Source organism: Schistosoma haematobium, chromosome 1 (genome assembly GCF_000699445.3).
Source record: "Schistosoma haematobium chromosome 1, whole genome shotgun sequence".
NCBI lineage: Eukaryota > Metazoa > Platyhelminthes > Trematoda > Strigeidida > Schistosomatidae > Schistosoma > Schistosoma haematobium.
This window is the reverse complement of record NC_067196.1, coordinates 68,648,850-68,665,054: the sequence shown is the minus strand read 5'-3', so window position 1 is coordinate 68,665,054 and position 16,205 is coordinate 68,648,850. Positions and strand designations below refer to the sequence as shown.

The 16,205-nt window shown below is 37.0% G+C and overlaps 1 protein-coding gene across 6 annotated transcripts in view; it reads left to right on the top strand.

The window, feature by feature from the left end:
* The first annotated feature begins 2,022 nt into the window (after nucleotides 1-2,022).
* The window catches only part of PROC1_1 (Pyrroline-5-carboxylate reductase), a 37,341-nt gene continuing 23,158 nt past the window's right edge, over nucleotides 2,023-16,205 (top strand). The window contains exons 1-5 of one of the 6 annotated variants that reach the window (XM_051209492.1): nucleotides 2,023-2,085; nucleotides 5,521-5,634; nucleotides 7,823-7,887; nucleotides 10,364-10,442; nucleotides 10,760-10,789. In XM_051209492.1, the coding sequence (XP_051074944.1) occupies nucleotides 10,395-10,442; nucleotides 10,760-10,789 (78 nt within the window). In that variant the 5' untranslated portion in view covers nucleotides 2,023-2,085; nucleotides 5,521-5,634; nucleotides 7,823-7,887; nucleotides 10,364-10,394. Of the gene's footprint in view, nucleotides 2,361-5,292; nucleotides 5,635-7,822; nucleotides 7,888-10,363; nucleotides 10,443-10,759; nucleotides 10,790-16,205 lie in introns of those variants that run through there. The other 5 variants (XM_051209493.1, XM_051209489.1, XM_051209490.1 and 2 more) reach the window with 5 other exon arrangements.

Sequence of the window (16,205 nt, the reverse complement as noted above, 5' to 3'; positions counted from 1 at the left end):
TCGTACCAAGGATTGTTTTACTGTACTTGCTTGTCTTATAGCGACTCACGTGCAATTGAGTTTAGTTCAGTAAAGGCCTTTTTTGACCTATTTAATGGACAAAGTCATCCATGCTATAACAACTTGTTGTACTGTTATTATTATTGTGCTTGTATAAAATACATATGCTTGAACATTGTTTAGCGCCTACGCATGTATTCATTCTGCTAGCTTTACTATTAACTGCTTAATCTATTCGCTGACTCATCCATTTTCCTATATATATATATATATATATATATATATATATATATATATACATTTGCATCCATTCACTACTACTACTGCTACTGCTACAATCGTAGTTCACTCGCTCATTCATTTTGCCTCTCTGCTGTCTGGTCCGAATTATCTACTAAATAAACTATAGTAGCTGCTTCTTTTTGTCTTCTGATCTCAAACACCGTTGAAGAGAATACGATAACGGTTCGGGGGTGATTAGTTATCGAAGCACAGCAACTACAGTCTAAATGTACTAAGAATAAACATTCTTCCGTTTCTTGTGACCTTGCACGAATTCGTTACGCTCAGTAACCACACTTGGACTCCCTTGGCACGATCTCGATTTTCTTTCGATACCACGAGATCGCCAACAAATACATCTCGACTACAGCCATCAACTGCCTTCTGACATTTGGCCTACGGGGAATCTTATCGGTTAACTGGCAAGTAGTCTTCCTGTAGTGGTGATCATAGTCAATCGCGACTCGACGCCACACTACAACCCTGTGGGCTTTAAGACGGACATTCACGATGTTAGACACTAACATATTCACCACAGTATACACAAGCTAAGTGAGATCTAAACTTGTAAGTTTTGTTTAGGCCACGAGCCTTTGTTTACAAGGTGACTCGGATATCCCGGAAAAAATACAGAGTGCACCTACCAATGAAATTCAACAACACCGGGGTTTACTATACAAAGCGGGGCCTGAAAAGCTACATCTCTTTACTCAGTCCTAGAACAGATTAAGAGGTGATCTGATTTTTATTCATAGACCACTAACACAGATGACCTGAGTTGAATGATTGAGGGCCTACTGGAGATGGACGAGGATGGTGTGACGAACCAGCTAACTTTGAAGTCACACCTCGCAGTCAGTATCTAACTTGGATTACCCTTTCGTCGTACCAAGGTACTATGGCTGCTCTGAAAACCGTATTGCACTGTAGCGGTAAACAATTCCCCAAAATAAATAGCTCTGTAAGTTTTCGACATTGGATGCTGGCCACATTAGTTTTATTAGACTCACCTAGCTGAAGGTGCTCGGTCATGTATCCGCACCAGATCACGAGTGTGAACTCCGTGCTCAACAACCCCTGCAATCGCTAGGTAGATTAGATCAGACGATCCTCGGTATATTGATAGCCTATCAAATATGTCTTCGAACCTCTTCGCTTCTGACCTTGATTTCACTTGGTGGGTACGATTCGTATTAGAAGGTGTTACTTTTAAAGCGTTGTCAAACTCCGAATACCTGTGGCATCTTCAACACTAAGGACGTTGTTGTAGAAATATATTAGTAAAAGTGGGTACAACTAAGAGATTGCGATGAAAACCGCATGAGCCAGTCAATAGAGTGCGTTGGTTGTCCTTGAACTTGATTAGGATTCGTGAATTTTTCGATATTGAGTGACCTAACTGTCGAATTATTTGGCTAGGGTCCAGTGGCATTCCATTGGCTCTACAGATGTATGGTATGATAAGTAATGATTTTGGACCAAATATATCTTCTCTTTTTCTTCCTACAAGACTGGAACAACTCAGAGGACATAGTAGTAGAGTGGAAAAGCCAAGAGCGAACAAAATACCCATGGCATACAGGTCCTCACTCAGAGTCAGCAATTCTTGGAACCTGTTGCTGGAAGCAGTGGCGGCCCCACTTTTAATTGCATTTTTAAAGCGAAGACTGGACACTCACATAAGCTTACTAGGAAACGATTTACATAGGGTGTAGACCTTCTGTCCTTATACACGAATCTGAAAGTCTGAAGGTCAATCGTGCAAATGACCTACAGTCGGCTTGCGGTACTGTTTTGAGCTGGGTGGGTGAAGATGCCGAAATAGTGTATTGCATAGGTATTTTCACGTTCGCCTATTGTATGACCGGTTGTACTGAGTCGGAACAGCAAGATTTGGAGCGTGAATAGGATGTTTTTGAAGTTGTGGGAAAGCTTGCCCATAAGGTGCTTAAAGCTTCTTGTAGTTTTCTTAAAATGTCCGTAAAGTTCAACTACATCAACTAAGAGTTATTTTTTCCAGCTTTAATATTGCACTGTGCGAAGTTGTTTCTCGAGATGTTGACGGAGACTAAAAGTCAGTATGTCCCAAATATCTTGCCATAGTATATCCTTTTCATCTCCGTTAATTTATTTCCTGTCAATCCAAGATCTTAAATAATTAATTCTGGATAATCGTCCTGGGGTTTCACTTATTTCTGCTGTTTTCTGTACTATAGGTTAATCATTTGACCACATGTTCAACTGCTGATCAAATTCATAAATACAATATAAATTGGGGTTTATTTAGTATATAATTGTCTTTTGACTTGCAAACAGGTCAGTTTAACTGATCGATGTAGTGCAACTGACCGGAAATCCAAATTCAATACAAAACCGTTGGGAACGTAGTGAAACAGTGCAAAATTGGTCTGAAATTAAATAGCTTCATATCTGTGGTTTACACAATTTTCCCGTAGTTTTTGTAATATTCCAATCTAATTTCGGAGACCCATAATGCTACTTACACATTACCGAAATTTAACACAACCAACACATGACATTCAGTCGATCTTTATCAGCCGAAAACCTAGCAAGGATGAGCATCCAAGTCCTCACACCTCGTAGTAAAGGAGGGGGTAGGAAATCAATATCAAAAACAAAAGAAGTTAGTTTCAACTTTCATGGAAATCTAGGGCTAGGAACTACGGTTCAGAACGAACAAGCAAGACTGAAGAATGAGAAGTTAGGAATGGTATTGAATTTTAAAGCTGGCGGAAAGCAAGGGATTGACGCAACTAGATCACTGTAACTGATTCCGAGCAACTCTACTTAGCTTCTCTTACCAAGCAAAAATTATAGAAAGTCGACTGACCTATACTATACTTTTGAAGTGGCGTGAAAACAAATGTTTAGACTGAGAACGTTAACAGTGGAGATTGGTTCTCATTGAAAATTCCGTTAGAGGACTATGTCGTTGTGGGAAACAAACCTTGTACCTTCAAGCATTTGATCTCGGTATATGAGCTCCATCAGGCGGATACTTCCAAGCAAAAAATATAGCCACATAATAGCGGAGTAGCCGTACTGTTTCCAGAGCACAAACATAAAGTCATGTCACTATAAAATAGTGACCGAAACTTACAAGGTTTTCTACAGAAAAGGTATAAGTCGAATATGATCACTCTAGTTACCATACTGCAAGGTGGTTATAGGATATTTGGAAATGAACTAATTTCTGGGGTCCCGTGTCTTGGATGTGAAACTAAATAACATGTTAATGTCGCTATTAGTCTTCCAAACACAGTAAGACTTGAATCACTTTGGAACAAATGATGTGATTAACTGTGGTCTTTAATTTATGATCAGTGTGTTTCACTACTCCCTCAAAGACTAAAAGTTGGGTCATTCAACCAGAGGAGAATCGGACCATGATAAAGCTTGACCAAGAGGTTGCACCATTTCACTTTACATTGAGTAACAACGCGGATGGCCTGTACTAACTCAAAAGTTGCACTGTTATAACTCACAGGATCAATATTCATCATATATTTACACCCAGTATCGTAGACTAAAGGGTGATTGCATCCTTCCACTCTCAAATGTTTGGATCAGTTCACTGGCACATAAAATAATATCCCCAACAACCAAATGATTATGTCTGATAGTCTTGATATTATTCGTGAATGAAGAGCATCTAGGTCTTCCATGTTTAAGGTTTTGAAACTATCATTCGTTCAGTTTCTGTGGACTAATCCTGTCTTTAGGATGCTTTCAGGACATTATCTAAATTTGACGTGATCGCAAATATATCTTTTAAGGGTACTAACTGGAAATCGGGATTAACAAGGTGCATGTAGTCATTTTCTGTGTATCTCTATTAAGAAATGTTTCCCAGTTCACGGTTGAGATCCTAAATAGGAAATATTTCAACTGAAATCGTTTTGCTTTCCTGTTAACAAAGACAGCCCACTGTTTGACTTCATAAATTACTCTTTCGTTCTATATCTTTTGTTTTCATTATTTACGAACTCATTCAGTTTACTAACGTCTACAAATGATCTGGTGGGACAATAAAGTTAAAGGTTAAGATAAAACATCGACATTGTTTCAACCATGAGGAATAGGATCGGAAGTTTTAAAATTAATGTGTACGTTTTGGAGTTTGTTGCTCCCAAAGTAAATTTAAAGGTACTTCAATAGTCCTCATTGGGTTGGTCGGTATTGTGGGAAAGGATCGTAGTATCTCTAGATTTAAAATGACGTTTTAGCCATCATCGATGTGTCATGATAACCGCTTAACAAAATTTGTACTCTATGGACCTGAAATGTTTATTGAATCACGTTTTTTTACCTTTATGGATAGGTAATTATTTATGAAACAATTTGAGCGATATGTACTTTGAGTAAAATCTTTGCGGTTCACAGTGATCGTAATCATTGTGGATAAAATTTTTAAAAGGACTTTCTATTCTTCACATATGTTCAGAACACTAAGCTTTATTGGAAAAAATTGTACTGGAAGGATTGTATCACGAAACGAGAATAATATTGACTTGATTTTATCACAGCTGACTATAAACATCTCATCATTAGGTTAAAGTACTCAACCAGGATTAGAATTTATAGAAGCGAAATTCTGTTGATGAACATCCGTTTGCAGAATGTGCTCAAAACTCTTCAACATCATAGATTTGTTAGACAGTCAGTCAGTCTAAAAATAGCTATCCCGATCAATAATATTTCATTTTTATGTATCATTATTTGTAGTGACTTAACAGTGTGCATGTATACAATGATTTAATTGTATCATCAATAAAAAAATGTCATTGATTCCAAATACAATTGACCTTGGACAGTGATTTCTTTATATCCATACATATTCGTGCAAAACATGATTTGTTTATTGATCCGTATATATGTATATGATAAACATAATTAAATAAATCATTTTTTGATTGATGCACACACTTTGGCGATATACGCTAAATTAATTAAACTAGCGATTATTAGTAGTTAATCAGTTTTCAGAATAGCTTGACCATTCATTCATCCACATGATGTTGCTTAATTGTTGTATTGTTAAAAAATCTAATCTCTTCAAAAATATTATTCATACTAAACGTTATGGCAAGTCTTACATGTTAATCGTCCTTTTATATAGTGGAAGAACTTTTAAAAGTATATATGTCGACATATTATGCTCTGTATTTTCGATTATCTTCTAAATATTTAAAGTTTTTTTCATATTTTGTTTTTGAGGTAATCATAAAGCAATGTCTGCTGATATAAAAACTGTTCTGGCTTCCAAACATTACGGTTTTATGGGGTCTGGTAATATGTCTCAAGCATTGGTCAAAGGTTTTCTAGCCTCAAGTACGTTTTTTTATTTACTTTTATTATGTTTTTTTTTACATATCAATAATTTAACGTAGTTCTGTAAGCTCTGTATTTTCTTTTTTGTTCGGTTATTTGATATAGTTTATTTTGCTTTCATACGAGGATAAGATTACTAACATGCGATTTTTAGATAAAATTAACCTTTAGACTAATTGCCGAGTCTGTTCCGAAACCATCTGTTTTCTTGACTGTGAACTGTTAGTTTGTTCCCAGTAGTTATGAATGCTCTATTTCATATTGTCTGGTTATTTTCTTGCACTTTATGTATTTTGTTCTTGTTCGAAGATCAAAGTGTGTATGTTTAGAAAATATTTACTTTGGATGTCCTGATTGTCAAAATAATCAGGCCATATGAAGTGGTTTAGTTTGGTGAAGACGGTGACTAAATGCAGAGTTTTATGATCACCTTAAGCAACAATGGAAGCGTGTTTGGGATGCGGTTCTCTCCCTCCAAATGTAAAATGTAACTTCAGGATTGGGTCGCATCATCGGATGAGCTGTTGATAAGAAATGAAGTAGTTGGATGCATCGATTTCTCCACTTATCTTGGGAGTCTCGTCAGTGCTGATGGTCTGGTGTTTGACGAAATCTCAACGTAGATTCAGAAGGCTCGACTGGCTTTTGCCGAGTCGAGTCACTTGTGGTGTAGGCAACATATCCGTCTGCCAACCAATAGATGAGTTTGCTGTGTAGCAGTTCTCTCCGTTCTACCTTATGGGTATGGAACATGGCCATTCAGAAGAGAATATTCATAGGTCACTGGTATCCAGTCATAGGTGTCTTTGAAACATCGTTCGTGTACTTTGGGAACACGGAGTAAGCAGTGCCTGGGCTAGGAATAAAGTCTAAGTTAAGGATGGCAAATCGATTGAAGAGGTAGCAAATCTTCATCAACTGAGGTGTTTGGGACATATCTTACGTATTTCCAACCACCGCCTAACTTGACGGGTGACTTTTTGTGGCGTAGGAGTTGGTTGAAAGGAAGCTAGGGGTAGCCAAACCAAAATATGTCATCAGTCCATGACGTCAATGACAATTGGACTTAGACGTGCTAATAGATGTAGACTATCTGATTGGGATCGGCGTGATTGTCGTAACCATTAGTCATATACTTTGAATGACATGACTCAAAATCGTTTGTAATGGAGCAGGTGAATTCGTTCTTTGTCTTTTTCCAAACTCTTAGATTCTAAATTCCCCATAACCTTTATTTATTTTCATTTCACTAATTCATGTTTTCTCGAGTCATATCTTCGATGCCTTTACTATTCTGAGATTTGATCTGACAATTTCATTTCTCTGTGCTAATGGGGTATGACAACTCGAACTGATGTACGTACGTACCAGGATCTACGTTGTGATGATTGTTCACAAATGGGAGATATCTTCCTTATTTTCTCACTTAGCCCTCGGCATTCCAGCAAGAGAAGTTATATGTTGAGTAGAATTATTTATTAGATTGACCGAAGAATATTGATCAGATGTATAGTTATTTGTGTATAATGAAATTTACAGTATTTTTAGAAATAAGGTGGCAAAATGGTATACTAAAACAAACGAAAAAGCTGAATACTACCAACAAACCTTAAACTTGAACCCCATCAACTGCTTGTGAGTTTAATCGTTTTATGATTTAAAGTAGATTGGTGGTTTGACCGTAAAATCAATTGGCTACCAACTACTAAGTTATGGGTTTAGACCCTACCCCACCCTCATTTAGGTAATTAGATAGAATCACTAGCTCTCACACAGAATATGATCGAACACTGAGCACACGAACTTAGTTGCTAAGTTACTTTAATTAATTGTGATTAAAAATGTTTTCTCATGAAAAATTAACAGTACACAGAAAAGACGAATAAAAGGTTATTTCATCAATTCAGAAATAATATTCCTCAGTAAATTTGTACGAAGTGCCCATTTCTTCAGATATTACACTGATCACATAATTTACAAGAGGAATATAAAACATCCTATTAAATAAAGTAATGGCTGATACGTTGGATTAAGAGGGTTTTTCTACTTGTGTTTTGTAAAGTGATTCTATTACTAGTCATCGTCAGATTTTTTAATAACAAACTTGTAACATTTTCGAGTCCTTGTACTCTGTTATAAGTTTTGTGTACAATAATTTTTCGTAATGTTCTTTTTTCTGAAATTACAGATGTAATCACTGGTTCGCAAGTTACAATGACTGATCGGTATGGTTTATCATTTCCAGATGCAGAGGTATACTTTGTGTACAATATCATTCTTGTATATTTTGAAGATAACACTTTGTTAGATTAATTTATCCTTAAAGTGTAGATAACTTGTGTTTTTGATGTAGACCAATTTATTTTATAGCTTATTTCCATTGATAAAATTGTTTCAATTCAACAAAACAAACTATTAAACTTATTATTTATGTGGTTTAATAGTATGCTTTGTTTTAATTTGTGTTATTTTTCGCGAGACTAACTAATAGTGGATTTCAGATAGTTATTTTACATCCCTTTCTGATACTTGTTAACTAAATGTGTACATATTTAATGTTTTATTCAAGAACTATTTACAGTGAAGATACTTACAAACATTAATTCTATTTTTAATATCTTTGGTTAATAGGTTGAATTGTAACAATGAACGCCTCCAGGTAGTAATAGATTTTAAAGCAATTAGTCCCTTTTATAAATTTCGATAGAACAATAAGAAGACGGAGTTGATCAACTCCGTCTTCTTATAGTAATAGATTGTCAAATCTGGTAAGATCCCGAACAAGCGATTTCCAGCTTACTTTCCCAGTGACCATTTTCTGTACCAACTAAAATGAGAAATGCTGTTTGTTCTGTTCACACAACAGTTAAGTACAACACTTAGTTATATGTAGGGTAGTGGTTAGAGGTAGTCGATAGCAAACCCTGGACCTAGGTTTCGTGCTATTCGGCACTTGTTAGTAAGGTGTACCTGTAATCTTGAGGGGTTTGATGCTCCCTGGCGGACTCAAACCCAATGCCTACATTGCAATCTGGTCAGTAGAATTCGATTCGCACTAAGAAGGACTTGACACACATGACCCTGGTCACTATCCAGTGATCAATCAATTGCAAATACTTAATGATATGACTTCATGAAGTAAAAAATCAGCGAAGATTTTGGCGAGACTATAATTTATGGAAGAACCAATCAGATTTAGAATAACAAGTCTTGAATTTTGGCGCGAAATTCATCCACCCATTTGTCTAAATAGCGTTTTGGCACTTTAGGTAATGTGAGTTCGTGATGAAAAATCATAAATCTAATTCCTAACTATCAACTGTGAATCATAATCCTTATTCTTTAAACTAATTCACAACCTTCATTTACCCTTAGTAAGTAGGTAGACATTCTCAAGGTCACTTTGGCGTCGCTCAAATGTCGTCTATAAGTTATAGTCTCATCGAAATTTTCTGTCAATACAGCTATAGGGAATCTATTAAGGGAAACCTAAAAGTATCGAAAACGTGATAGACGCAACAATGTACAACATAAATTCTCAAAACAATAATCGTTTGAATCCTCAATATTTTGATAAAACAGTCAATGAGGTCTTTTTCTAGCATTTATTTGCTTCTTGAGTTTTGGTTTCATTACTCAAGAGAACACAGGATTCTTCTTGCTATTTCTCCTCAGCTTGATCTGTCCATCTTACCGTGAATAACTCTTCATTTTTTATGCTCATTCGCATAAAGATAAATGTGTTAAGCACAAACTCATTAGTCAGAACACTCGATTTTCCATCACTAAATAACAAGTTATAATCTATTTTTATCTAGTTTAGTTCAAGCAACCAGCTCGAAACGTTAATGCTCAGCCATAAAGTGTGGACCGAAAACGAGTAGGTAAACCTATACTTGTTTACTAGATTTTATCGATTAGTTATTGGTAATGTTCATTACCTTCTTAACAGATGCTGAAAATGTCAGTCAAAAAGTAAGAATCACTGCAAATCCTCTTTAGTGAATTACTGTGACTACTGGGAATTCAGCTGAGATGTTGAAATACATCAGTAACTATTAGAAAGATCTTTGTCTGCTTAAAACTGTAAAAGAATCAATCCTATAGAAAAAGCGAAACAATTGCCAGTTTTTTTCTTATAAAATATAGGTAACGAGCAAACACAATTTGAAGTTATTTACCATATAAACATTTGAGGGCTTACAGTTACTAAAACTCACCTGTTACCTGTTCAGAGTTATAGTGTGAATTAGTATGAGTATATTGTACGTTGGTCTTCATCATTTCACTTTGTTATAATTGTTTTACAGGTATTTTGTTAACAATATTTAAAAAATGTATTTAGTGATTAGATCCAAAATATGGTATAATATTGGTTTATGTTCTATGATCTACAAGAATTCATTATATCTTTAGTTCACTGTTTAATTGTTGTCATAAATGACGAGAAAAGAATGCAAATGGTTCACACTGCTTAATTCTTCAATTGATATATTTCTGGTGCAATATATCTACCACAGTTCTTTATGCTTTATACTGCATTATCTGAGCAAATCTTGATAGAGTTGACTGGGGAATATCTTACTTCCTACGGATCGATCCTGTTGATATCAAACTTTAATCTGAGTATTATGTAAGGCGTAAATTGAAAAAAAGTTAAAGGGATTTTCCCACTGTATTCTCTGACTACGCTACAAATCGATTAAATAATGATTTTTATTCTGTTTAGGGAAATAGGTTGACTTATAGAAATCAAGCACATGATAATCCCTTCCAAAAATGGTAAATGCTTGTGTACTGTTGTTAAAGTAAGTAGAAATACTAACCTTATTAATTAATGGTTCTGTGTTCAGTCGAAGCGATCTGTTTTTGTTTTTGAGTTTTCTTTAGACCTAACTATTAGCATTGTTACTTTCTTTGCAAAGCAAGCATTAATTACCGATGAACGGATGTAAAGACATCTCTTAGGAGATGGTCGGCTTTACATCAATATTTCTAATCCTTTTTATATATTGCCATGCGTAGTTAACCTTGATTGCTCATAACAACAGCTTAATATTTGAGTTCAATACTGTCTTAGTTTGTTTTGATTACCTATGTTTGTTTTCTACGCACATTTGTTTAGTTTCTGATACCGCTGAAAGCTCTATGTTCTGTAAGTTAGAAATGGCGTGGTGTGATTACATACCAGTATTTTTACTAAAAATGTGCAAACTACTGATTTCATTTTAGTAGAATAATGTAATTGTTTGCTATTTTACCAATAATTAAGCTTTTATGTGCTAACGCTAAAATTCACATTGTTTTAAGGATCTAACTACTGGTTTTTAAGGTGGTCGATTGTCCTTGACATGGAACTCAGCGCTTAAACCTTTTACTCCCGAAAATATTGTTACTTTATCGAAATAGTTGTAAATGGTATTGGCAATTGGTGTTGAAATGTAAGTTGTATCGTAAACATCTATATCTAACACCACCGTACTCCTTTTACTCGTATCATGTGTCAGGTATATGTTCCATGGTTTGAGATAACTGTCAAGACTTTGAGCTAATTTACTTCGTTCTTAGGTTGTTATTTATCGCTTATAGAATGATGGCTGGCTTCCACTAATATGTGGTGTTGCCAAGTTGTGTAATTTGAAATAATTGAATCGTTATTCACATACAGGCACATTGCCAGAAGAAAAATTAATTTCATTGCACTAAAAGTTTTTAAATAGTATTTAGTAAAACGATTATCAAGAATTAGAGAGTTAAAGATTTTACGACTAACGTTAGCTGTTTTCGTCCAAAGGCAATCTAATCTGTGACTCAAATAGTTTAGTTCAAGTGTTAAAGTTGTCATAACATTTACAATTGATCATCTACCAATACGACTGGGTAGTTACCTCTTAAGAATAAACATCTTTCCCTCTCATGCTTACCAAGCAACATTATGGTCACCGTTTTCATAGGTAGAATCAGACATATCTGTTTCTTCCATGTTGTCATGATGCTAAAATTAAAAAGGAGGGAATGTTTTATGTCATAACTTGAAACGCCGGTCGGTATTACGTGTTTAATTCACCAATCAGAATTTTAATTGAATATTTCCTATTTCACGTCTACCATTCCGTTCATAAGCTGACCCCTTAGACGACTAATTATATGTCCTAACCTGCATAGTTAACCTTAAAACCCATCCGAACTAAGCTTTTATTGGTGGTTATCTGCAAGCTTTCCCATATCGTTTATCTTGAGTTTGAAGAGTGTTCATCAGCCAGCTTCTACTAAATAATATTTCCAAGCACACGTAGGTTTATATGCAAATATACTGGATCACATCACACCATAAATTGAAAAATCACAATGAATCATCAATAAGCCAGAAGTCGCTTTGAATATGTTAAGCTGTAAATAATTCATTGGCAATAAATTAGGAATAAGAAGTAGTATAGTTAATGGGTTAAACAAGAGCTTATGACAAACTGAATATATAAACATTGTAATTCAGTCGTTTAGTGATTATACAATAAAAATGTAAATAATAGTAATCCATAAAATAGTTCCGAGAGTGATCATTTCTTCAATCTTCGTTCTGATACATTTTATTACCAAATAGAATTGTATGTTCAGTTTATACTGTTTATTACCTTCAGGGTTTATTTGCATGATTTTCGATAAGAAACTGTAACATCTATAGCTAATCCAATCAGAACTGAAATGATTACGCATCGACAATAATTACACTATCACGAAATCATTTTTTTCCTATCAGAGTTGTTTTTCGCATTCTATCAAACAATTGATTTCTGGTGATTTCGTTGTTTCTTTTCTAATCTGATATTTAAAAAAAGCATAAATAACTTATCGTATTGATCAAATTAAACAAAGTTTTCTGCCTTCGTTTTTCAATCACACAAGTAAATTGAATCTCAGTTCTTTGTTTATTGCTGTATTACCAAATATATGAATGAACAAATCTTTGATTATTAATCTTTAATTAGCATGTGGTTATTGTCTTATTTTTATGGGGGATATGATCATCAGCTTTTTAGTAGCTTTGCTTTCATTTTGTTTTTTTTAAAGAAAAACCATTATTATAATGTTTTTGTTGCATTTAAAAAATGGTGTGTATGTAAATTTTTGAACGTATAATGATCGTTAATCCTTGTTTTGGTAGATTGACGTATTTTCGGAATGAGCTAAATTACATAATACCTTGTTGCACAGTGTATTACGTTAATTCTTGCGAAAACGCAAGTGAAGGTTCTTGCACTTTTTTGTAAAAAAAATATCAACGTTGCGAGAGAAATTAGTCTTCATCGAGGTCGAAACCTTTGTCTTCTAAAGGTGTATTGTGTTCAGCTTATGAATATGTTGGTGAACATTTTTGATTACAGGTGAAATCAATCATGGTGTAGGTATTGTTGAGGTTGTACACTGTTATCTTTATCAAAGGTTACAGTACGCGTCAAGATATTTTTAAGTATCGGCTATAAACAACTCACACATGACTGAATACTTATCTTTATTAAAATACACTGAGGATATCTGACTGTTGGAAAACTAACTTTTCACAACAATACAGAATATATAGTTGGATTTTATAGTTACATGATCATTGTATATAAAAGTTATATCTATTTACAAAACGTGTATATTTATTACGTAAATGTCTGAGAACTGGATTTTATTTATTTGAACACATAAATATTGGTACAAGAGAGCGCCAATATATATGCGCCACACAAAACAATGAGAATTCGAAGAGAAAGAAAAAAGGTAAGGAGCGTGAAAAAAAAGAACAATAACGAAGAGGTTGGTGTAAGGTAGTGTAGTAATAAGAATAGTAATAATGAGGGAACGGAAAGGTACAATCAGAAGAAATCTTTCAGTTAAGGGAGACACAACCACTTTTTATGAAGAAAGTAAAAGAAGGTTACAGCAGGTTCGCCACTGGCTTCTATTCTGGGCCATATCTGATAACGTCTCTAGCCACTGTGTAGCACCATCTCTCGGACCCCAACCAGAGAGTCGTGAAGGACCGACAGAAGCCAGTCCTTTACAGCTTTCTTTCATACCACGACACCATGTCATACACTGACCACCTCTCCGCTTCTTCCAACCAGTCCCAGAGTCGGCAAATAATGCACGACGTGGAATTCTCTGGGACGACATTCGTAGAACATGTCCAAGCCACCGGAGTCGGTGTTTCAAGATGGTGACATCGATTGCATTATCATCTCTGTGACCGAACACACGATGCCGAACCTCTGCATTACTAACATGGTGTTGCCACTGAATGTCAACAATCCTTCTGAGACAGCGATGATCGAACACAGAGAGTCGTCTGACGTCCTCAACTCGGAGAGGCCAGGTTTCACAAGCATAGAGCAAAACTGCTCTCACCGACGCGTTGTAGATCCGAACTTTTACACCCAGACTAACATCAAGAAGGCGCCAAAGGTGGCCCAGATTGGCATAAGCCGCTCTGGCTTTCACTATACGTGCATTGATCTCATCACTCACACCCCCACCAGCACTTATGCAGCTACCCAGACACACGAACTTCTCGACTACGTCTATCTGCTCACCATCCAGGGTGAGCACAGGATTGGAATCCTGCCAGTCTTGTAGAAGTACTTTGCACTTGGAAGGTGCAAAGCACATACCATACCTACGGACACTGATTGCCAACTGATTAAGTGCAGATTGCATGGCTTGGGCATTATCGCACAGTAAGACAATATCGTCCGCATACTCAAGGTTGAGAAGTCTTTCTCCAAGCAACAGATCCACACCACCATTACTTACATTCATCAGAGCTGTTTCCAGAATGTCATCGATGGCAAAGTTGAAGAGGAATGGTGAGATTGGGCAACCCTGCCTAACCCCACTGCTCGAATGGAACAATGGAGAGAGGTGGTTGTATGCCCTCACTCTGCCTGAGGTGTTTGTATATAGGGCTTTTAGGATGTTGATAAACTTCTCAGGCACACCCTTCTTCAATAGACAATCCCAGAGAACAGTCCTATCCAACGAATCGAAGGCAGCCCTGATGTCAAGAAACACTACGATTGTTGGCCTTTGAAAAGTATGACGGTGTTCTAACATTTGGCGGAGGGTGGAGATATGATCAATACATCCTCGACCAGAACAAAACCCAGCCTGCTCCTCGCGAGTCAATCTTTCTCGGGTTTTGAACAACCTACGAAGTATGATGGAAGCCAATAGCTTGGACGCAATCGGAAGTAGACTTATCCCCCGATAGTTGTTACAGGAACGACATGAACCCTTTTTAAAGATAGGGACAACTATCGACTCATTCCATGACGTTGGTACACTCTCTAGTTCCCAAACCTTTGTAAACAACGTCGTCAATTCCTTAGTCAGAGAGTCACCACCATCTTTAAAAAGAGCCGGAGGTAAGTCATCTGGGCCAGGTGATTTGTAACGCTTCAAGAGTTGGAGTTCCTTGCGGACTTCCTCCTCGTTTGGTGGATCAGTCGTCACCGGCCATGGAGGGCAGGACGGTCTGACCGGTGTTGCCGGAGCAGCAGGCCAGTTGAACTGCCCTTCGAAAAATTCTGCCTATCGTCCAAGACATCGATGGATGTTAGTGATTGGCATCCCATCATCTTCGCAGATTGTTTCGCTCACACCAGACTTCTTGCCACCAGTGGCTTGGATGAGTTGGAAGAGCTTCCGGTAGTTACCAGATGCAGCTGCTGCTTCCAGCTCATTAGCACGCTTCGACCACCAGGCTTCTCGGTCCTTACGCAAGCTTTGCCCAATTTTACTACGTAACATCCTTCGTTTGTGGTCAAACTGACGGTCACTCGGAGTAGACTGTCGGGCTTCAATGAGTTGTAAGGAACCTGAAGAAACCCAGTGCTTAAAAGCGGGACGTTTCGCGAACCCACAACTGACTGTACCCACCGTTTTCATGGCGTAATGCAATTGCAACCAATGCTCATCTATACTTTTCGGTGGAATGGTAGCTAGCCTAGAAACTAGCTTGGTTCGATACTTACTTGCAACAGAAGTTGCAACCAGCTTGCTAATATCAATCCGTTGGTGGCGGTCACTTCGTTGTCCACTGAAAAGTAAGGTAAGATTGGCGCAGACCAAAGCATGGTCAGAGTCCAGATAGGTACTCCAAAAGGAGCGGCAGTCTTGTACACAACCACGCCAGCGGTAGCTGATCGCGATGTGATCAATCTGAGTCTAAGCTTGAGATACAGAGGGAGGACGCCAGGTGGCACATCGGCGATGACTGTTCCGAAAGTTAGTGCTAGCCAGAAGCAGGTTGTGGTCTGTGCACAGTTGCAGTAGACGGTCCCCGTTATCTGACCTGCGACCACCAAGTCCCCATCGGCCACATAAACGACTCTCTTCTGTGCCTAAACGCCCGACCTGAGCATTCAAGTCTCCGGCTAGTACTACAATATCTGTCGAACGCACTTTGTGGAGAAGAACAGATAACTGGTGGTAAAACTCATCCTTGATTGCATCCGAGCTGCAATCTGTCGGAGCATAGGCGGAGATGACGAAAAGACATCGTTTCTCACGTCGATTTCTTCTCACTT